This window comes from Lathyrus oleraceus, unplaced genomic scaffold, assembly GCF_024323335.1.
Source record: "Lathyrus oleraceus cultivar Zhongwan6 unplaced genomic scaffold, CAAS_Psat_ZW6_1.0 chrUn0449, whole genome shotgun sequence".
In the NCBI taxonomy this organism is placed as follows: domain Eukaryota; kingdom Viridiplantae; phylum Streptophyta; class Magnoliopsida; order Fabales; family Fabaceae; genus Lathyrus; species Lathyrus oleraceus.
Genome location: NW_026112840.1, coordinates 1 through 22,481, shown reverse-complemented (window position 1 = coordinate 22,481; position 22,481 = coordinate 1). Strand labels below are relative to the sequence as shown.

Sequence of the window (22,481 nt, the reverse complement as noted above, 5' to 3'; positions counted from 1 at the left end):
TTCAATCTAATTTCATAGCTTCAGTTGTTTCTCGATAGAAAAACCAAAAAAAAAAAAACCTATTTTTTCTGTTCTAAAATACCTCAATGCATGCAATTCTGTGTAATTGATTCAATTACTGTTCGTGTAACCGCCATGGGGAAAATTGATAAGCCCTTTTCGTTGCTTTCAATTCATTGAGAGATCTTGCGGAACTAATTGAGTTTTCGTTTTAATTCGTTAAGAGATCTATTGAATCCTGATTTTTTGTATTTTTTTTGTTCAATTCTTTGGTACTCGAATTTGCATTGAATAGGATATCCATATTGATGAACTGTCGTAATCAACGCCGAACGTGTGAAGTGTTTATTTGATTTTAGTAATGCTGACCAATGCTGACGTTATGAGCTCTGTAGCACCGACGCGTAAGTTTTATTCAGTCCTTTTTTGAAATTATTACTAGTTTCGATGTGTATGGGTTGGTGTTGGTGTTGTGTCGGTGTCTCTGTATTTGTCTTCGTGTTTGACTTTGGTCATAACAGTGGCAGTGATGCGATCCCAATTGCAGTTGTGATGTTGTTGCATAAATCTCTAAAACCTTTATATTGTGGTTGGTGACCGTAATTTAGAACAATGTGCATAATATTTTATTAGCCTTTTGGATTGGATTCACAGCCGGTCTTAGGTAATTACAATGGCTGATGCGGTCGCAACTGTAATTACATTGTTGTTGTAGACATCTCTAAAATCTTTATATTATGGTTGTAACTTATCAATGTGTATTATATGGTTAGTCTTTTGGGTTGGCTCTAGTGATGGGATTGCAATTGCATTTGGAATGTTGTTGCAGAGATCTTTTAAACATATTTATATTGCAATTGTAAATGTAGTTATGACTGTAGTCTGTAAAAATGTGTATAACATCTGATTAGTTTTTTGGATTAAGCTATCCTCGTAAATTTAAGTCATAACAGCGGCCTAAAACCTTAATGTTGAAGCTACGACTACAATTGCTGACAGTAGTTTAGAACAATGTGTGTAATATCATTAGCGAATAGAATCAATAAAAATTTGAATTTTTTTTTTCTGAAGGTTTTTGGAAGAAACAACATGGGTAGCAAGGCACCAAGTTGGTCTGACCAATGGGGAAATGGTGGGCTTGGCAGCGACGAGTATGAGGACGATGTGATGGTGAAGAAGAATAATAAGAGCAACGGAAGTGGCAAGATGGCAGATGCAAAAGCTATGGCGTCGGTTAGTATGGGCAAAGCGAAAACAGTTGCAATCGTCGGTGCTGACAAAGCTAAGTCAGCTGCTGTGGTAGGTGCTCAGAAGGTGAAGAGTGGAACCTCTGCCGGATTCAAATGGATCAAGAATCAGTGTCAGAAATAGAAGTAAGAACAAAAAAACTCACTCATTTGCTTGGACTTTGGACAGTTTCATATCATGTCTATTTTAAATACACCATTGGTGCTCAACTATAGTTTTTATTGATTTGGTTTTTAATTTGGAGTACAGAAGTTCATAATAGCTTTGTTTTCTATGTTTCTGGATTTATAATCATAGATAAATTTTACAGTTTTACTTTTATATTATTTGTGCCACAGTGTTCATATTTCAGAAGTGTAAACTTTTAATTTTGTTTGAAATCGTGATTTCCGTTTTTGATTTGGTTCTCACAATATAGATAATGCATTCATAGAAAGTAAGTTACTTTAACTTGTTGGTATCTTCCAAAGGTAACTAGAAATAGGATGTTTGGTTTAGTAGGACTTTCTCATTGTATCTTGTTTTTTTCCTCTTTCAAAAGACTTCCCATAAAGGTCAATGCCACTCTTTTTATGCTTATAACATCATGCATTTTTATAATTCCGTCGTTTTGTTTACTCTAAAATGTTACTCTTTTTATTTCCCAAAATTATTTTGGAGTGATAACTAACTTGTTCGTTCGAGTCTTTGTAGGAAGGTATGTACGCTCTTGACATGAATAGATCAAAATGAGTCTTGTGGTCATTACAAGTAATGTTCTTCTATGGCCTCTTTTCATTTGGTTTTTAGAATGTATGCTAAGTGATTGTTTTGTTACAAATAGTAAATACTGCACAAATCTATAATAAATATTGGATTGTTTCTGGCACTTTCTTTTTTATATTATTCGGGTAAGGGTTGTATTGTGTTTTGATTTCACTGTTTTTTTTGGTCATATTTGATAGGGAGAGCCAACAGTTGAGGTTACAAATGAAGTTGTTGATGCTGCAGGGCATACAATTGGTACATCTTTGGAGGTCATTTCCAACTTAGGAAGGTTCTCAACCCCAAGAGTATGATCAAACCAACATCACTAGCTAAAGATTATTTTGAATCCATAACTAACTTGATCGTCCGATACTTTGTAGGTACCACACCTTTGCTATGATCATGTCAGTCTTGAGGCCCTTAGAGGTAATGTTCTTATGTTTGTATGGAGGTTTAAGAATTGGGTTATACGAGCCAGTGAGTATTGACTGTGTCTCAAAGATTGTTTATTTATTTGAGTTCATATATCTACTTTTTAGCATATGCAATCTGATTGTTTGAATTATTTGGGATATTTAACAGGTTAAGAATTTGTATGTTGGGAAAGACCATGTTGGAGATGCTCCATTGGTGAAAAAAATTCTCGCTGCATTAACAACTGGTAAATCCAATTATATTTCTCCTAAAGCTCTCAATACATAATGCGTAATCATGATACTGAAACCTGTTTGATTTTTCTTTATCAACAGGTGCTGCTGTAGCAATTGCAGTGGCAAATCCTACCGATCTTGTCAAAGTTAGACTTCAAGCAGAAGGAAAATTGCCTCCTGGCGTGCCAAGGCGCTACACTGGATCATTGAATGCTTATTCAACAATTGTGAAACAGGTATTTTCCTTTAGCCTTCTATGATTTGTGAAAGATAAAGATGATTTTACTTTTCTATGATCCAAACTCATAATTAGTCTTGTTTAATCTCTATCAAACAATCAGGAGGGAGTCAGAACACTTTGGACTGGCATTGGCCCCAATGTCGCAAGAAATGCTATCATTAATGCTGCTGAGCTAGCCAGTTCTGATCAAGTGAAAGAGGTAATGTAAAAGATACTAAACTGCGTTTTTGAGTTAAATTTTGCTATTACTTCAATTTCATTTATTTTAATAGCCTGTTTTTTTTCCTTCTACTGCAGACCATTTTGAAAATTCCAGGCTTCACCGATAACGTTGTTACACATCTTCTTTCTTGTCTTGGGCGGGTTTTTTTGCAGTGTGTATTGGCTCCCCAGTTGACGTGGTAATTTATCAGTGTTTACTTGTGAATATCAATGTTTGATTGTGCACTTTTTATTGTCTCATCATGTTATCTATAGTGTGTTAACTATATGTACTACATTCAGTTGCTTGGTGAGCTTCTAAACTATGCAGTTTTGCCTTTTCCCTAATTCAATTTTTCGAATTTTCTTCTTCAGGTGAAGTCAAGAATGACGGGAGATCCTAGTTACAAAAGCACCATTGATTGTTTCGTCAAAACATTAAAAAATGATGTATGGTTTTTTCTGCTATTATTACTTTTCCCTTTTCTTTATTTAAGCATTAATTGTATAAAACAAAATACTTCACAGAACTTGATCATATCAAATTGATAAGAGGTGGGTGCTTGGAGTATTATCTGCAACCATTGCAAATTGAACTAACATCATTTGAACTTTCAGTTTTCATGGCATCTTTAAACATTCTCATTTCTCACGCCTGCTTATATGCTAACATAAAACTGTTCACTTTCATTTCTACGTTACATAATATGCTTTTTTTTCTTTGCATAACTCTCTGTTGTGGAAGTGGTGAAGGAATTCTCCAATAACTTATGTTTTAATTGGAGAAATATTGAAATCGGTATGTCATTTGATTGGTTTTGCAGGGACCTTTAGCCTTTTATAAGGGATTCATACCAAATTTCGGACGGCTAGGATCTTGGAATGTGATCATGTTTTTAACTCTAGAACAGGTATGAGTTGAGTACTTTGTGATAGATCCAAAATTTGGATCAAAATAAAATAACAATTTTTAATTTAATCAAAACCAAACATGAGTCCAACTGTTGTTATGAACGTACCCAAGCATTGATAGTGACATTTATGTGTTAATTGACTATGTTCTTTGTTCTAACATACATTCTCACAATTAACCTACAAATTTTGCTGTTTTAATTCCTATGTTTTTTGTTTTGACGCAGACTAAAAAGTTTGTCAAAAGCTTGGAATCGGCCTAAGCTCAACTAAGCAAGAGTAGAATTTTATGAGAATGGTCTCAGGTGGTGGTGCTAACAGAAATCTCAGGAAAATAAAACTTTTCCAGTTAACGTGGTAAATTATTTCTTAAATTCTCCTTTCTAAGAACACATGAACGCTATTTTTTGGATTCTGAGATACATCAAAGAGAATATTCCAGTTGAAATAACATCTATCGAATAAATTTCAGACGAAAGACCTTGGTAAACTCCTATATTTTTTGGGTATTGAGGTAGTTAAATCTAAAGATGATATGGTAATTTCTCCGGGAAAATATATTATGGATACTTTTGAAGAAACAAGTTTGTAGAATACTAAACCAGTTAATACTCTTATGGATTCAAGTGTTAAAATTCTACCTAATCAGGGGGAGCTTCTATATGAATTAAGGATGTATAGGATATTAGTTGGAAAGTTAAATTATCTCACAGTCACACGTCCCAACATTTCTTTTTCGGTTAGTGTGGTGAAGTAGTTCTTAAATTCTCCTTTCTAAGAACATATGAACGCTATTTTTTGGATTCTAAGATACATTAAAGGTTCTCCAGGAAAATGTCTCATTTATGAAAATAAAGGACATACTCAGATAGTTGGATATCCTAACGCTGATTGGGAAAACTTACCCATTGTTAGACGATTTACCTCTGAGTATTGTTTATTTGTTGAAGGAAACCTAATTTCCTATAAAAGTAAGAAACAGAATGTAGTTGCAAGATCAAGTGCTGAGGTAGAATATAAGGTTATGACACTAGTAACATGTGAGGTCGTTTGGTTGAATCAACTGCTCAAAGAATGTAGTTGCAAGATCAAGTGCTGAGGTAGAATATAAGGTTATGACACTAGTAACATGTGAGGTCGTTTGGTTGAATCAACTGCTCAAAGAACTTCAATTTGAAAAAATAAGACCATGACCCTTATTTGTGATAACCAAGTTCCATTACGTATTGTTTTGAATCCAGGTTTCATGAGAGGACCAAACATTGTCAGAGAGAAGATAGAATCAAACGACATTGTCACAAGTTTTGTCAACTCTAATGATCAATTGGTATGTGTTTACAAAATCCCAACGAGATCCTAAAACTAATTATATATGTGGCAAGCTTAGTGCATTTAGCTTATATGTTCAAATTTGAGGGGGAGTGTTAATATTTGTATAGAGAATATTCCATTGAATATTTCTTAACCTATCTAGAATATAATAGAATATACCATTGCATATTCCTTATGTAATTAATATAATATACCGTATAATACAATCTTCGTAATGTTATTCAGACATATTGTATATTCAAATGTCCCTCAATCTCATATTTCAACAATTTGTCTATGAAATTGTGAAGTTCTCATGATTTGTTGGAGGATATCTAAGGTAGTATGTTCTTTTTTTTTTACTAATATTATTTTGAATTTACAATTAATATTTTTTTTTCTTCCTTTGCAAGCTTTAAAACAATGCATGTGTGTAGTTTTTTCTTAAAATATGAGGCTCATCATATGAATTTTTGTTGCTTTTAACTACTTCTCTTTTATAATTTGTATTAGTATAATACTACAAATAGTTGTTTACAAAATCAGCGAATTTGTTTTCGTCTACGTGATTTCTTTGTGCTATCTACCTATGTCCACTAAATTATGGATTTCGAAACAATACCTAAGTGCATGTTTAATAAAGCTATTCACTAAGAGATTGCACAACAATGTTTATAACATAACAATTTTTTTTTATGAATTCTACTTTGCAAGTTGTCTCGTAGACTATTTGTAAAAAAAAAAACTATAATTAATATAGATAATGCATTCATAGAAAGTAAATTTTGTTGGTATCATCCAAAGGTAAACTATAAATACTATGTTTGGTTAGGTAGGACTTTCTATCTGTATGTTGTTCTTTTTTCTTTTTCAAAGACTTCCCATAAAGGTCAATGTCACTCTTTTATGCTTATAACATCATGTGTTGGTATAATTTCGTCTTTTTGTTTACTCTAAAATGTTACTCTTTTTATTTTCCAAAATTATTTTGAAGTGATAACTAACTTATTCGTCCGAATCTTTGTAGGAAGGTATGTACGCTCTTGTCATGAATAGATCAAAATGAGTCTTGAGGTCATTACAAGTAATGTTCTTCTATTGCTTCTTTTCATTTGATTTTTACAATAAATGCAAAGTGATTGTTTTGTTACAAGTAGTAAATACTGCACAAATCCATAACAAATATTGAGCAGTTTCTCGCACTTTCTTTTTTATATTATACCGATAACGGTTGTATTGTGTTTTGATTTCACTGTTTCTTTTGGTCATATTTGATAGGGAGAGCCAGCCGTTGAGGTTACAAATGAAGGTTTTGATGCTGCAGGGCATACAATTGGTACATCTTTAAAGGTCGTGTTCAAACTTAGGAAGGTTCTCAACCCCAAGAGTGTGATCAAACCAACATCACTAGCTAAAGATTATTTTGAATCCATAACTAACTTGATCGTCCGATACTTTGTAGATACCACACCTTTGCTATGACCATGTCAGTCTTGAAGTCCTTAGAGGTAATGTTCTTCTGTTTGCCTATTTTAATTTGGTTTGATTTGTTTGTGCTCAACAAATTATTCAGGTTCATTCGTTGATTTCATTTATTAACGTACAAGTTTTATAAAATCGTGAAACCTTTTCTTGACTTGAACTTTTTTTCAGATATTATTCAGGTCTTTTATGGACTATGCAATGATTAAATGAACTTATTCTTTGTCACATCGGGGGTTATCTCACTTTAGTGAGATTGAGTTGGGTCACTTCTTATTTTATCGCTTTTATTTATTTTACTTGTCTTGCTTTAATTTATTTAATTTATGTCCACACTTTACTTTATTTAATTTCTCATTGACGATCAGTGGCATAAAAACCTTTCAGTTCTTTCTCTCCTTCACAATTGTGCAAAATTTCAGGTTTTCTCCTTCTTCCTCTCTCTCAAACCATTTTTCTACTTCTTCTTTCTCTCGTTTTCGCTCTTAACTGTTTTTTTCACTAACTATAACATTTTTATTTTTGAAGCTATGGTGGGAGGTGGTGGCAGTAATTCTGATATCTCCTTTGCCGGCACTTTCGCCAGTAGTGCTTTCTCTGCATGTTTCGCTGAGGTACATATATGCATGTTGCTATATATTTATTCCCTTTTCTTTAGGTTTTCATTAGATTGGGAATTCTCTTTACTTTGTAATCTGTTTTTGTTATCATCTTGTTGCGTAAAAACTATTATGTAGCACTGACACATCTTAAAACAGCGTCTCTATGTTTCAGACACTTGCACAGGTATTTATTTTTAAAAATTATTATCTGTGTCGCTGTGTTAGTGTCGATACACTTGCACAGATACTTATTTTTTTAAATTATTATCGGTGTCTCTATGTTAGTGTCTATTCATGTTCAGGGAGTCGGTGCTTAGTAGTGTGAAACCGGTTTGGGTTTTTGAATTTGAACTTATTGTTTTTTGTTGTGTATTAAAGGATACTACTTAATTGTGTTTTGACTGTGATGGACTTTGATTTGTGTGTTTTTAATGTTCTGGGAATTTGTGCTTTTGTTGTGGCATACGATGTTGATGTCATTTAGATAATAACTAACAACTTTTTATTCATTTCAATTGACTCTGTTAGGTACGTTGTTTTATTTCCCCAATGTTATTTTGAATCCATCCATCTGTTACTATTGTTGTGTCGTGATGAGTAGGATCAAACTCCTTCAGGTAAAGTAACTAGAAATAGAATGGCATTTAGTATGTGTGGTTAACTATGACTTCCTAACCGTATCTTGTTCTTTTTCCTTTTTCACAGACTTGTTGGTCACCACCATCTTCCTTCCTTACATTACACTTCCTTCCAATCCCCATCCTCTCTCCTCAATTTCTCAAGGTGATTCTCTCTCTCTATTCTTAATTTCATATCTTCAATCTAATTTCATAGCTTCAGTTGTTTCTTGATAGAAAAACCAAAAAAAAAAACCTATTTTTTCTGTTCTAAAATACCTCAATGCATGCAATTCTGTGTAATTGATTCAATTACTGTTCGTGTAACCGCCATGGGGAAAATTGATAAGCCCTTTTCGTTGCTTTCAATTCATTGAGAGATCTTGCGGAACTAATTGAGTTTTCGTTTTAATTCGTTAAGAGATCTATTGAATCCTGATTTTTTGTATTTTTTTTGTTCAATTCTTTGGTACTCGAATTTGCATTGAATAGGATATCCATATTGATGAACTGTCGTAATCAACGCCGAACGTGTGAAGTGTTTATTTGATTTTAGTAATGCTGACCAATGCTGACGTTATGAGCTCTGTAGCACCGACGCGTAAGTTTTATTCAGTCTTTTTTTGAAATTATTACTAGTTTCGATGTGTATGGGTTGGTGTTGGTGTTGTGTCGGTGTCTCTGTATTTGTCTTCGTGTTTGACTTTGGTCGTAACAGTGGCAGTGATGCGATCCCAATTGCAGTTGTGATGTTGTTGCATAAATCTCTAAAACCTTTATATTGTGGTTGGTGACCGTAATTTAGAACAATGTGCATAATATTTTATTAGCCTTTTGGATTGGATTCACAGCCGGTCTTAGGTAATTACAATGGCTGATGCGGTCGCAACTGTAATTACATTGTTGTTGTAGACATCTCTAAAATCTTTATATTATGGTTGTAACTTATCAATGTGTATTATATGGTTAGTCTTTTGGGTTGGCTCTAGTGATGGGATTGCAATTGCATTTGGAATGTTGTTGCAGAGATCTTTTAAACATATTTATATTGCAATTGTAAATGTAGTTATGACTGTAGTCTGTAAAAATGTGTATAACATCTGATTAGTTTTTTGGATTAAGCTATCCTCGTAAATTTAAGTCATAACAGCGGCCTAAAACCTTAATGTTGAAGCTACGACTACAATTGCTGACAGTAGTTTAGAACAATGTGTGTAATAGCATTAGCGAATAGAATCAATAAAAATTTGAATTTTTTTTTTCTGAAGGTTTTTGGAAGAAACAACATGGGTAGCAAGGCACCAAGTTGGTCTGACCAATGGGGAAATGGTGGGCTTGGCAGCGACGAGTATGAGGACGATGTGATGGTGAAGAAGAATAATAAGAGCAACGGAAGTGGCAAGATGGAAGATGCAAAAGCTATGGCGTCGGTTAGTATGGGCAAAGCGAAAACAGTTGCAATCGTCGGTGCTGACAAAGCTAAGTCAGCTGCTGTGGTAGGTGCTCAGAAGGTGAAGAGTGGAACCTCTGCCGGATTCAAATGGATCAAGAATCAGTGTCAGAAAAAGAAGTAAGAACAAAAAAACTCACTCATTTGCTTGGACTTTGGACAGTTTCATATCATGTCTATGTTAAATACACCATTGGTGCTCAACTATAGTTTTTATTGATTTGGTTTTTAATTTGGAGTACAGAAGTTCATAATAGCTTTGTTTTCTATGTTTCTGGATTTATAATCATAGATAAATTTTACAGTTTTACTTTATATTATTTGTGCCACAGTGTTCATATTTCAGAAGTGTAAACTTTTAATTTTGTTTGAAATCGTGATTTCCGTTTTTGATTTGGTTCTCACAATATAGATAATGCATTCATAGAAAGTAAGTTACTTTAACTTGTTGGTATCTTCCAAAGGTAACTAGAAATAGGATGTTTGGTTTAGTAGGACTTTCTCATTGTATCTTGTTCTTTTTCCTCTTTCAAAAGACTTCCCATAAAGGTCAATGCCACTCTTTTATGCTTATAACATCATGCATTTTTATAATTCCGTCGTTTTGTTTACTCTAAAATGTTACTCTTTTATTTCCCAAAATTATTTTGGAGTGATAACTAACTTGTTCGTTCGAGTCTTTGTAGGAAGGTATGTACGCTCTTGACATGAATAGATCAAAATGAGTCTTGTGGTCATTACAAGTAATGTTCTTCTATGGCCTCTTCATTTGGATTTTAGAATGTATGCTAAGTGATTGTTTTGTTACAAATAGTAAATACTGCACAAATCTATAATAAATATTGGACTGTTTCTGGCACTTTTTTTTTTATATTATTCGGGTAAGGGTTGTATTGTGTTTTGATTTCACTGTTTTTTTTGGTCATATTTGATAGGAAGAGCCAACAGTTGAGGTTACAAATGAAGGTGTTGATGCTGCAGGGCATACAATTGGTACATCTTTGGAGGTCATTTCCAACTTAGGAAGGTTCTCAACCCCAAGAGTGTGATCAAACCAACATCACTAGCTAAAGATTATTTTGAATCCATAACTAACTTGATCGTCCGAAACTTTGTAGGTACCACACCTTTGCTATGATCATGTCAGTCTTGAGGCCCTTAGAGGTAATGTTCTTATGTTTGTATGGAGGTTTAAGAATTGGGTTATACGAGCCTGTGAGTATTGACTGTGTCTCAAAGATTGTTTATTTATTTGAGTTCATATATCTACTTTTTAGCGTATGTAATCTGATTGTTTGAATTATTTGGGATATTTAACAGGTTAAGAATTTGTATGTTGGGAAAGACCATGTTGGAGATGCTCCATTGGTGAAAAAAATTCTCGCTGCATTAACAACTGGTAAATCCATTATATTTCTCCTAAAGCTCTCAATACATAATGCGTAATCATGATACTGAAACCTGTTTGATTTTTCTTTATCAACAGGTGCTGCTGTAGCAATTGCAGTGGCAAATCCTACCGATCTTGTCAAAGTTAGACTTCAAGCAGAAGGAAAATTCCCTCCTGGCGTGCCAAGGTGCTACACTGGATCATTGAATGCTTATTCAACAATTGTGAAACAGGTATTTTCCTTTAACCTTCTATGATTTGTGAAAGATAAAGATGATTTTAGTCCTTTTCTAAGATCCAAACTCATAATTAGTCTTGTTTAATCTCTATCAAACAATCAGGAGGGAGTCAGAACACTTTGGACTGGCATTGGCCCCAATGTCGCAAGAAATGCTATCATTAATGCTGCTGAGCTAGCCAGTTATGATCAAGTGAAAGAGGTAATGTAAAAGATACTAAACTGCGTTTTTGAGTTAATTTTGCTATTACTCAATTTCATTTATTTTAATAGCCTGTTTTTTTTCCTTCTACTGCAGACCATTTGAAAATTCCAGGCTTCACCGATAACGTTGTTACACATCTTCTTTGGGCGGGTTTTTTTGCCTTTTTCTTTGTTTTTTTTTATTTTTTTTTTTCCCCTCTTAGTGTGTATTGGCTCCCCAGTTGACGTGGTAATTTATCAGTGTTTACTTGTGAATATCAATGTTTGATTGTGCACTTTTTATTGTCTCATCATGTTATCTATAGTGTGTTAACTATATGTACTACATTCAGTTGCTTGGTGAGCTTCTAAACTATGCAGTTTTGCCTTTTCCCTAATTCAATTTTTCGAATTTTCTTCTTCAGGTGAAGTCAAGAATGACGGGAGATCCTAGTTACAAAAGCACCATTGTTGTTTCGTCAAAACATTAAAAAATGATGTATGGTTTTTTCTGCTATTATTACTTTTCCCTTTTCTTTATTTAAGCATTAATTGTATAAAACAAAATACTTCACAGAACTTGATCATATCAAATTGATAAGAGGTGGGTGCTTGGAGTATTATCTGCAACCATTGCAAATTGAACTAGCTAAAGATTATTTTGAACCATAACTAACTTGATCGTCCGATACTTTGTAGGTACCACATTTCTCACGCCTGCTTATATGCTAAATAAAACTGTTCACTTTCATTTCTACGTTACATAATATGCTTTTTTTTCTTTGCATAACTCTCTGTTGTGGAAGTGGTGAAGGAATTCTCCAATAACTTATGTTTTAATTGGAGAAATAATTGAAATCGGTATGTCATTTGATTGGTTTTGCAGGGACCTTTAGCCTTTTATAAGGGATTCATACCAAATTTCGGACGGCTAGGATCTTGGAATGTGATCATGTTTTAACTCTAGAACAGGTATGACTTGAGTACTTTGTGATAGATCCAAAATTTGGATCAAAATAAAATAACAATTTTAATTTAATCAAAACCAAACATGAGTCAACTGTTGTTATGAACGTACCCAAGCATTGATAGTGACATTTATGTGTTAATTGACTATGTTCTTTGTTCTAACATTACATTTCACAATTAACCTACAAATTTTGCTGTTTTAATTCCTATGTTTTTTGTTTTGACGCAGACTAAAAAGTTTGTCAAAAGCTTGGAATCGGCCTAAGCTCAACTAAGCAAGAGTAGATTTTATGAGAATGGTCTCAGGTGGTGGTGCTAACAGAAATCACAGGAAAATAAAACTTTTCCAGTTAACGTGGTAAATTATTTCTTAAATTCTCCTTTCTAAGAACACATGAACGCTATTTTTGGATTCTGAGATACATCAAAGAGAATATTCCAGTTGAAATAACATCTATCGAATAAATTTCAGACGAAAGACCTTGGTAAACTCCTATATTTTTGGGTATTGAGGTAGTCAAATCTAAAGATGATATGGTAATTTCTCCGGGGAAATATGTTATGGATACTTTGAAGAAACAAGTTTGTAGAATGCTAAACCAGTTAATACTCTTATGGATTCAAGTGTTAAAATTCTACCTAATCAGGGGGAGCTTCTATATGAATTAAGGATGTATAGGATATTAGTTGGAAAGTTAAATTATCTCACAGTCACATGTCCCAACATTTCTTTTCGGTTAGTGTGGTGAAGTAGTTCTTAAATTCTCCTTTCTAAGAACACATGAACGCTATTTTTTGGATTCTAAGATACATTAAGGTTCTCCAGGAAAATGTCTCATTATGAAAATAAAGGACATACTCAGATAGTTGGATATCCTAACGCTGATTGGGAAAACTCACCCATTGTTCGACGATTTACCTCTGAGTATTGTTTATTTGTTGAAGGAAACCTAATATCCTATAAAAGAAAGAAACATAATGTAGTTGCAAGATCAAGTGCTGAGGTAGAATATAAGGTTATGACACTAGTAACATGTGAGGTTGGTTGAATCAACTGCTCAAAGAACTTCAATTTGAAAAAATAAGACCATGACCCTTATTTGTGATAACCAAGTTCCATTACGTATTGTTTTGAATCCAGGTTTCATGAGAGGAACAAACATTGTCAGAGAGAAGATAGAATCAAACGACATTGTCACAAGTTTTGTCAACTCTAATGATCAATTGGTATGTGTTTACAAAATTCCAACGAGATCCTAAAATAATTATATATGTGGCAAGCTTAGTGCATTTAGCTTATATGTTCAAATTTGAGGGGGAGTGTTATATTTGTATAGAGAATATTCCATTGAATATTTCTTAACCTATCTAGAATATAATAGAATATACCATTGCATATTCCTTATGTAATTAATATAATATACCGTATAATACAATCTTCGTAATGTTATTCAGACATATTGTATATTCAAATGTCCCTCAATCTCATATTTCAACAATTTGTCTATGAAATTGTGAAGTTCTCATGATTTGTTGGAGGATGTCTAAGGTAGTATGTTCTTTTTTTTTACTAATATTATTTTGAATTTACAATTAATATTTTTTTTTCTTCCTTTGCAAGATTTAAAAACAATGCATGTGTGTAGTTTTTTCTTAAAATATGATGATGCTCATTATATGAATTTTGTTGCTTTTAACTACTTCTCTTTTATAATTTGTATTAGTATAATACTACAAATATTTGTTTACAAAATCAGTGAATTTGTTTTCGTCTACGCGATTTCTTTGTGCTATCTACCTATGTCCACTAAATTATGGATTTTGAAACAATACCTAAGTGCATGTATAATAAAGCTATTCACTAAGAGATTGCACAACAATGTTTATAACATAACATTTTTTTTTTTATGAATTCTACTTTGCAAGTTGTCTCGTAGACTATTTGTAAAAAAAAAACTATAATTAATATAGATAATGCATTCATAGAAAGTAAATTTTGTTGGTATCATCCAAAGGTAACTATAAATACTATGTTTGGTTAGGTAGGACTTTCTATCTGTATGTTGTTCTTTTTCATTTTTCAAAGACTTCCCATAAAGGTCAATGTCACTCTTTTATGCTTATAACATCATGTGTTGTTATAATTTCGTCTTTTTGTTTACTCTAAAATGTTACTCTTTTTATTTTCCAAAATTATTTTGAAGTGATAACTAACTTGTTCGTCCGAATCTTTGTAGGAAGGTATGTACGCTCTTGTCATGAATAGATTAAAATGAGTCTTGAGGTCATTATATGTAATGTTCTTCTATTGCTTCTTTTCATTTGGTTTTTACAATAAATGCAAAGTGATTGTTTTGTTACAAGTAGTAAATACTGCACAAATCCATAACAAATATTGAGCAGTTCTCGCACTTTCTTTTTTATATTATACTGATAAGGGTTGTATTGTGTTTTGATTTCACTGTTTCTTTTGGTCATATTTGATAGGGAGAGCCAGCCGTTGAGGTTACAAATGAAGGTTTTGATGCTGCAGGGCATACAATTGGTACATCTTTAGAGGTCGTGTTCAAACTTAGGAAGGTTCTCAACCCCAAGAGTGTGATCAAACCAACATCACTAGCTAAAGATTATTTTGAATCCATAACTAACTTGATCATCCGATACTTTGTAGATACCACACCTTTGCTATGACCATGTCAGTCTTGAAGTCCTTAGAGGTAATGTTCTTCTGTTTGCCTATTTTAATTTGGTTTGATTTGTTTGTGCTCAACAAATTATTCAGGTTCATTCGTTGATTCATTTATTAATGTACAAGTTTTATAAAATCCTGAAGCCTTTTCTTGACTTGAACTTTTTTCCAGATATTATTCAGGTCTTTTTTGACTATGCAATGATTAAATGAGCTTATTCTTTGTCTAAATTCAATATTTCTTCCATATTAAATTTGGCTGCCTTAGTTCACTTGTTCAGGTTATTTTTCCTGAATTTATTGTAATTGGTGATCGGTTCCATGAGAATAGAAAGTGATGCAGGGAACCTTTGATTTGGAAGTATAATTGGGTCTGCATCCCAGGTATTTTTCATATAGAGTTTCATGTATTTGTTTAGATTATATCACATAAATTTGTTAATTGATTTGTAGTACCTACACCTCCAATCAAAGGTGTGTCCAAAGTCAGGCACGTGTTGGTTCCTGACACTTCCTGACACTGACACATCCACATTCAATTGATTAATTTTTTCAAATTATTACTGGTGTTGACGTGTCACTGTCGTGTCTCATGTCCGTATTGTATAGGTTAATTTATTAATTAGTGCATAAAGAAAAGTTTGAAATCCATAATATGAAATTTCCAGTGCCTTGTTCTGGTCATTGTTATCCATATGTGGTAACTCTGTCTTTAATAGATATTGATGTACATCAACTTGAAGAATTGCATATGGTTTATAATTCATTTCAGATCCCAGTAATTTCCAACTATGACTACCAAAATCTTTTTATTATTACTTCAATGTGGTTACAATATGTAGGTCAAAAGTTATCCTGCATATTTTCTGATTTGTACTAATTTGCTGAAGTGGTTTTCCTTCAAATGTGGTTGCAGGGATTTGTCATTGTCTCAGCTTTACTCGATACAACATTGCTGCAGTTCATTTAAAATTATCCATCTCCTTCTGCAATCTATAAAAAATTGCACGGTTGACTTAATATACCCTTGTTATGGTTTATGGATAATCTTTCTCAATATTTGAATATGCAATTGTAAACTTGTCATGATCTGCGGGAGAATATCTAAAATACTATGTTCTTTTATTTACAATATTATTTTGAATTCATAACTTGACCGTCGGAGTTTTTGCAGGTACCACACCTTTGCCGTGTCATGCTATGTTCATGAGTATGATGAAACAGAAAGGAAATGGTAGGAAGTTTGGTTTGCTGTGATCGGTTCCATGAGATATAGAAAGTGATGCAGGGACGCCTTTGATCATGCTCAACAAGCTGCTAGAGTGTTCAAGAACAGAAGCAGCCTGCGGCCTACCCTATTGGAAGCACCATCCGTTCCTCAACCCAACTACGAGTGGATGAGTGTCATTGACTCGAGGGTCTGCTGGAACATTGGAAATGGGCAGAGGGTGAAAATGTGGGTGACAACTGGTTCCTGGGTCAGGCTGAGCTTGAAGTGTGGAGTCATGCCTCAACCCTAGTGATTCGGTTGATCGAAGATGACGCAAACAATGGAAATTGTGAGTTATTCTTCATCTATTTAATGCTGATTAAGAAACAAAAGATAGAGTTCTTAGATGATGAGATTCCTCACATGATCACACTATCGTCACCTCATCGTACTCCCTCACCACTGCAGAAAACACGCTTACGGTTAATGAATGAAATTATTGATGCGGTTAATGTAGTATTTGTTTCGAAGATTTTAAGGTTGGTGTCTGTCTGCCATGTTTGCATATGTTTCATAAGGATTGTATTCAAGATTGGTTGAATGTAGGCAATTCTTGTCGTTTGTGTAGGTTTCAATTGAACTGAAACAGTTACGTATGGATGTTTTCCATTCTAGTAAAAACAAGTTAGATGCAGAATTCTAGTAAAAACAGTTACGTTGTATTTCTGTTGTTTTTGTTTTTACTTATGTTGATGGTAAGTTACTGTAATACTAAATATGGTTCAATCAGAATTAGCTAATTTTGTGGAATAACTCTTTCTATAGTGGTTGGCTTGTTCTTCTTGTATATCAATATCCTATGATACATGTGAGTCGTAACTTTACTCAATACTAAATTGAATATTCATTTGATAACCATATTTTCTGTCTTGTTTATTTTATTTCTCATTTTTCTCTAATAATCTTTTTCTCAATCTTTGATGTGTTCTCTTCTGATGGACTCACCACATTCATCACCATGTTCTCAGATTTCATTTACGTCACCCCCAGCGGCACCAAAACCTAATAAAAAACGAAAGATACAGTTTTTAGATGATGAGATTCCTCACATGATCACACTATCGTCACCTCATCATACTTCCTCACCACCGCAGAAAACACGCTTACGGTGGTTAATGGATGAAATTATTTAGCTTGGTGAGATGCGATTAGAACTGTTTCGTCTCATCAACAACACTCAAGAAGCCATGGATGCTGAAAGAATGAGGAAAATCGCAATCTTGATGTCATTTAGATAATAACTAACAACTTTTTATTCATTTCAATTGATTCTGATAGGTACGTTGTTTTATTCCCCAATGTTATTTTGAATCCATCCATCTGTTACTATTGTTGTGTCGTGATGAGTAGGATCAAACTCCTTCATGAAGTAACTAGAAATAGAAATAGAATGGCATTTAGTATGTGTGGTTAACTATGACTTCCTAACCGTATCTTGTTCTTTTTTCTTTTTCACAGACTTGTTGGTCACCACCATCTTCCTTCCTTACATTACACTTCCTTCCAATCCCCATCCTCTCTCCTCAATTTCTCAAGGTGATTCTCTCTCTCTATTCTTAATTTCATATCTTCAATCTAATTTCATAGCTTCAGTTGTTTCTCGATAGAAAAACCAAAAAAAAAAAAACCTATTTTTTCTGTTCTAAAATACCTCAATGCATGCAATTCTGTGTAATTGATTCAATTACTGTTCGTGTAACCGCCATGGGGAAAATTGATAAGCCCTTTTCGTTGCTTTCAATTCATTGAGAGATCTTGCGGAACTAATTGAGTTTTCGTTTTAATTCGTTAAGAGATCTATTGAATCCTGATTTTTTGTATTTTTTTTGTTCAATTCTTTGGTACTCGAATTTGCATTGAATAGGATATCCATATTGATGAACTGTCGTAATCAACGCCGAACGTGTGAAGTGTTTATTTGATTTTAGTAATGCTGACCAATGCTGACGTTATGAGCTCTGTAGCACCGACGCGTAAGTTTTATTCAGTCCTTTTTTGAAATTATTACTAGTTTCGATGTGTATGGGTTGGTGTTGGTGTTGTGTCGGTGTCTCTGTATTTCTCCTACTTCCTCTCTCTCAAACCATTTTTCTACTTCTTATTTCTCTCGTTTTCGCTCTTAACTTTTTTTCACTAACTATAACATTTTTATTTTTGAAGCTATGGTGGGAGGTGGTGGCAGTAATTCTGATATCTCCTTTGCCGGCATTTTCGCCAGTAGTGCTTTCTCTGCATGTTTCGCTGAGGTACATATATGCATGTCGCTATATATTTATTCCCTTTTCTTTAGGTTTTCATTAGATTGGGAATTCTCGTTACTTTGTAATCTGTTTTTGTTATCATCTTGTTGTGTAAAAACTATTATGTAGCACTGACACATCTTAAAACAGCGCCTCTATGTTTCAGACACTTGCACATATATTTATTTTTAAAATTATTATCTGTGTCGCTGTGTTAGTGTCGATACACTTGCACAGATACTTATTTTTTTAAATTATTATCGGTGTCTCTATGTTAGTGTCTATTCATGTTCAGGGAGTCGGTGCTTAGTAGTGTGAAACCGGTTTGGGTTTTTGAATTTGAACCTATTGTTTTTTGTTGTGTATTAAAGGATACTACTTAATTGTGTTTTGACTGTGATGGACTTTGATTTGTGTGTTTTTAATGTTCTGGGAATTTGTGCTTTTGTTGTGGCATACGATGTTGACGGGTTGTTGTAATCGGAGAAAATTATGTAAACGTAACCTCACGTGTTTTGTGTTGTATCAGACATGGACGCATCTTGGACCTTAAGTGTTGGTGTTACATAGATTTATAGTAGTGGGTCAGAAAATTGGATGAACTAGTGAATGTGATTTTTTGTAGTTATCTAAGTTGCATTTTTTTTCTTTTACTTTGATTATTACTACCCTTTTGCTTGGTCAGAGTTAAGTTGAATATGAGTTGGTGTGCAAATTTGTTTTTGATGATAAGCTTTTCATGAAGGTTGGCTCAATTTGTGGTTGAGCGTATCCAATTGCTAGTGGTTAGTCTTAGTGGGTGTTTGGATTGACGGTGAGTTTGGCAGAAGCACGATGATTTTGGCAAAACCTAAAATTTGGAGATTCAATAGAATTATAGTTCTGCTGTGACTTCTCAAACTCACTGTGATTCCAAACATGTATAGGCACATAGGAAATGTTTTTGTCAAGGGCTCTTATGTTATTAAAGGATTTTGCTTTAAACTCATGGCTGTTATTTTCAAGATGTAATATTGATTAATTACGATTGGTCTATGCTCGGTGATTTGTAGTTGCGCAGATCTTGGAATTGGATGTTGGGATAAATTGATTGTTTTGTTGAAAGTCTTAATTATCTGTTTGAGGAAATTTTTTGAAAATGCTGTATTTGATATTCACTGACTGAATCAGCAGCGAAGAATGGCACAATAGTTGAATAGTTTTCTATAAATTTTCCCATGCAACAATTTTCGATTTATTCACAAATTTTCGATCGATTCAGCTTATCATATATACACTATGCTGTTTTGCATCTTCCGTTTGCTTGTTAGATGTCATGTTGCAGTGCTTTTTCAAGAATTCGTTCTAACGTATATTGAATATTACATCCTCAAATTTATCTTTGATATAGATATGTACTATTCCTCTGGACACTGCCAAAGTTAGGCTTCAGCTTCAAAAGCAAGCTGTAGCTGGTGACACGATAAACTTACCTAAATATAAGGGCAATGCTGGGAACAGTTGGAACCATTGCCAGGGAAGAGGGTCTTTCAGCGCTCTGGAAGGGAATTGTGCCAGGGTTACACCGTCAATGTTTGTATGGAGGTTTTAAGAATTGGGTTATACGAGCCTGTGAGTATTGACTGTGTCTCAAAGATTGTTTATTTATTTGAGTTCATATATCTACTTTTTAACGTATGCAATCTGATTGTTTGAATTATTTGGGATATTTAACAGGTTAAGAATTTGTATGTTGGGAAAGACCATGTTGGAGATGCTCCATTGGTGAAAAAAATTCTCGCTGCATTAACAACTGGTAAATCCAATTATATTTCTCCTAAAGCTCTCAATACATAATGCGTAATCATGATACTGAAACCTGTTTGATTTTCTTTATCAACAGGTGCTGTAGCAATTGCAGTGGCAAATCCTACCGATCTTGTCAAAGTTAGACTTCAAGCAGAAGGAAAATTGCCTCCTGGCGTGCCAAGGCGCTACACTGGATCATTGAATGCTTATTCAACAATTGTGAAACAGGTATTTTCCTTTAACCTTCTATGATTTGTGAAAGATAAAGATGATTTTAGTCCTTTCTATGATCCAAACTCATAATTAGTCTTGTTTAATCTCTATCAAACAATCAGGAGGGAGTCAGAGCACTTTGGACTGGCATTGGCCCCAATGTCGCAAGAAATGCTATCATTAATGCTGCTGAGCTAGCCAGCTATGATCAAGTGAAAGAGGTAATGTAAAAGATACTAAACTGCGTTTTTGAGTTAAATTTTGCTATTACTCCAATTTCATTTATTTTAATAGCCTGTTTTTTTCCTTCTACTGCAGACCATTTTGAAATTCCAGGCTTCACCGATAACGTTGTTACACATCTTCTTTCTGGTCTTGGGCGGGTTTTTTTGCAGTGTGTATTGGCTCCCCAGTTGACGTGGTAATTTATCAGTGTTTACTTGTGAATATCAATGTTTGATTGTGCACTTTTTATTGTCTCATCATGTTATCTATAGTGTGTTAACTATATGTACTACATTCCGTTGCTTGGTGAGCTTCTAAACTATGCAGTTTTGCCTTTTCCCTAATTCAATTTTCGAATTTTCTTCTTCAGGTGAAGTCAAGAATGACGGGAGATCCTAGTTACAAAAGCACCATTGATTGTTTCGTCAAAACATTAAAAATGATGTATGGTTTTTTCTGCTATTATTACTTTTCCCTTTTCTTTATTTAAGCATTAATTGTATAAAACAAAATACTTCACAGAACTTGATCATATCAAATTGATAAGAGGTGGGTGCTTGGAGTATTATCTGCAACCATTGCAAATTGAACTAACATGATTTGAACTTTCAGTTTTCATGGCATCTTTAAACATTCTCATTTCTCACGCCTGCTTATATGCTAATATAAAACTGTTCACTTTCATTTCTACGTTACATAATATGCTTTTTTTTCTTTGCATAACTCTCTGTTGTGGAAGTGGTGAAGGAATTCTCCAATAACTTATGTTTTAATTGGAGAAGAGAAATATTGAAATCGGTATGTCATTTGATTGGTTTTGCAGGGAATCTTTTTTTTCTTTCATACCAAATTCGGACGGCTAGGATCTTGGAATGTGATCATGTTTTAACTCTAGAACAGGTATGACTTGAGTACTTTGTGATAGATCCAAAATTTGGATCAAAATAAAATAACAATTTTAATTTAATCAAAACCAAACATGAGTCCAACTGTTGTTATGAACGTACCCAAGCATTGATAGTGACATTTATGTGTTAATTGACTATGTTCTTTGTTCTAACATACATTCTCACAATTAACCTACAAATTTTGCTGTTTTAATTCCTATGTTTTTTGTTTTGACGCAGACTAAAAAGTTTGTCAAAAGCTTGGAATCGGCCTAAGCTCAACTAAGCAAGAGTAGAATTTTATGAGAATGGTCTCAGGTGGTGGGGCTAACAGAAATCACAGGAAATAAAACTTTTCCGTTAACGTGGTAAATTATTTCTTAAATTCTCCTTTCTAAGAACACATGAACGCATTTTTGGATTCTGAGATACATCAAAGAGAATATCCCAGTTGAAATAACATCTATCGAATAAATTTCAGACGAAAGACCTTGGTAAACTCCTATATTTTTTGGGTATTGAGGTAGTCAAATCTAAAGATGATATGGTAATTTCTCCGGGGAAATACGTTATGGATACTTTTGAAGAAACAAGTTTGTAGAATGCTAAACCAGTTAATACTCTTATGGATTCAAGTGTAAAATTCTACCTAATCTGGGGAGCTTCTATATGAATTAACATTGATAGAACTAGCAGAAAAAATATGAAACAAAAATACTTCACAGAACTTGATCATATCAAATTGATAAGAGGTGGGTGCTTGAGTATTATCTGCAACCATTGCAAATGAACTAACATCGATAGAACTAGCATAAAAATATATGAAACAATTTAAGGAATGGTGAAATGAATTGTCTTTTTGTATTAATGATGGAAAGGTAAATAGCAAATAGTATAACCAGAGCTGAGCTCCTCCAGAGAGTACAAT

At 33.6% G+C, this 22,481-nt stretch overlaps 2 protein-coding genes, 2 long non-coding RNA genes and 1 pseudogene across 5 annotated transcripts in view; 4 read left to right on the top strand and 1 right to left on the bottom strand.

Moving 5' to 3' along the window:
- Positions 1 to 10,847, top strand: part of LOC127114242 (mitochondrial uncoupling protein 1) — a 42,452-nt gene extending 31,605 nt beyond the window's left edge. Inside the window, exons 12-13 of one of the 2 annotated variants that reach the window (XM_051046563.1) lie at positions 2,376 to 2,421; positions 10,782 to 10,847. In XM_051046563.1, coding sequence (XP_050902520.1) covers positions 2,376 to 2,421; positions 10,782 to 10,786 — 51 coding nt within the window. In that variant the 3' untranslated portion in view covers positions 10,787 to 10,847. Of the gene's footprint in view, positions 1 to 2,375; positions 2,422 to 2,577; positions 2,598 to 10,781 lie in introns of those variants that run through there. The other variant, XM_051046564.1, reaches the window with a different exon arrangement.
- On the bottom strand, positions 1,085 to 9,685 carry LOC127114247 (uncharacterized). Its single transcript, XR_007800165.1, has 2 exons — positions 9,537 to 9,685; positions 1,085 to 1,328 (listed from the first exon to the last, which is right to left on the bottom strand). It is a non-coding gene; the product is annotated as an uncharacterized LOC127114247 (long non-coding RNA).
- Positions 7,973 to 9,771, top strand: LOC127114245 (uncharacterized). The gene is made up of 3 exons (XM_051046566.1): positions 7,973 to 8,011; positions 8,100 to 8,177; positions 9,280 to 9,771. Exons 1-3 carry the CDS (start codon positions 7,988 to 7,990, stop codon positions 9,583 to 9,585), a joined length of 408 nt encoding a protein of 135 aa, XP_050902523.1. The 5' UTR covers positions 7,973 to 7,987; the 3' UTR covers positions 9,586 to 9,771.
- Positions 10,848 to 13,091: 2,244 nt separating the features above from the next.
- On the top strand, positions 13,092 to 15,929 carry LOC127114248 (uncharacterized). Its single transcript, XR_007800166.1, has 6 exons — positions 13,092 to 13,281; positions 13,383 to 13,468; positions 14,479 to 14,535; positions 14,729 to 14,958; positions 15,212 to 15,314; positions 15,847 to 15,929. It is a non-coding gene; the product is annotated as an uncharacterized LOC127114248 (long non-coding RNA).
- Positions 15,930 to 16,388: 459 nt separating this feature from the next.
- LOC127114244 (mitochondrial uncoupling protein 1-like) lies at positions 16,389 to 21,829 on the top strand (annotated as a pseudogene).
- The last annotated feature ends 652 nt before the right edge of the window (positions 21,830 to 22,481 follow it).

What these genes read in the sequence shown, in the direction of transcription:
- LOC127114245 (XM_051046566.1), top strand. Translation starts at nt 7,988, where the DNA reads ATGAGTAGGATCAAACTCCTTCAG. An exon ending in GTAGGATCAAACTCCTTCAG is followed by an intron (nt 8,012 to 8,099) that starts GTAAAGTAACTA and finishes CCTTTTTCACAG; the next exon opens with ACTTGTTGGTCACCACCATC. An exon ending in TCTCTCCTCAATTTCTCAAG is followed by an intron (nt 8,178 to 9,279) that starts GTGATTCTCTCT and finishes TTTTTTCTGAAG; the next exon opens with GTTTTTGGAAGAAACAACAT.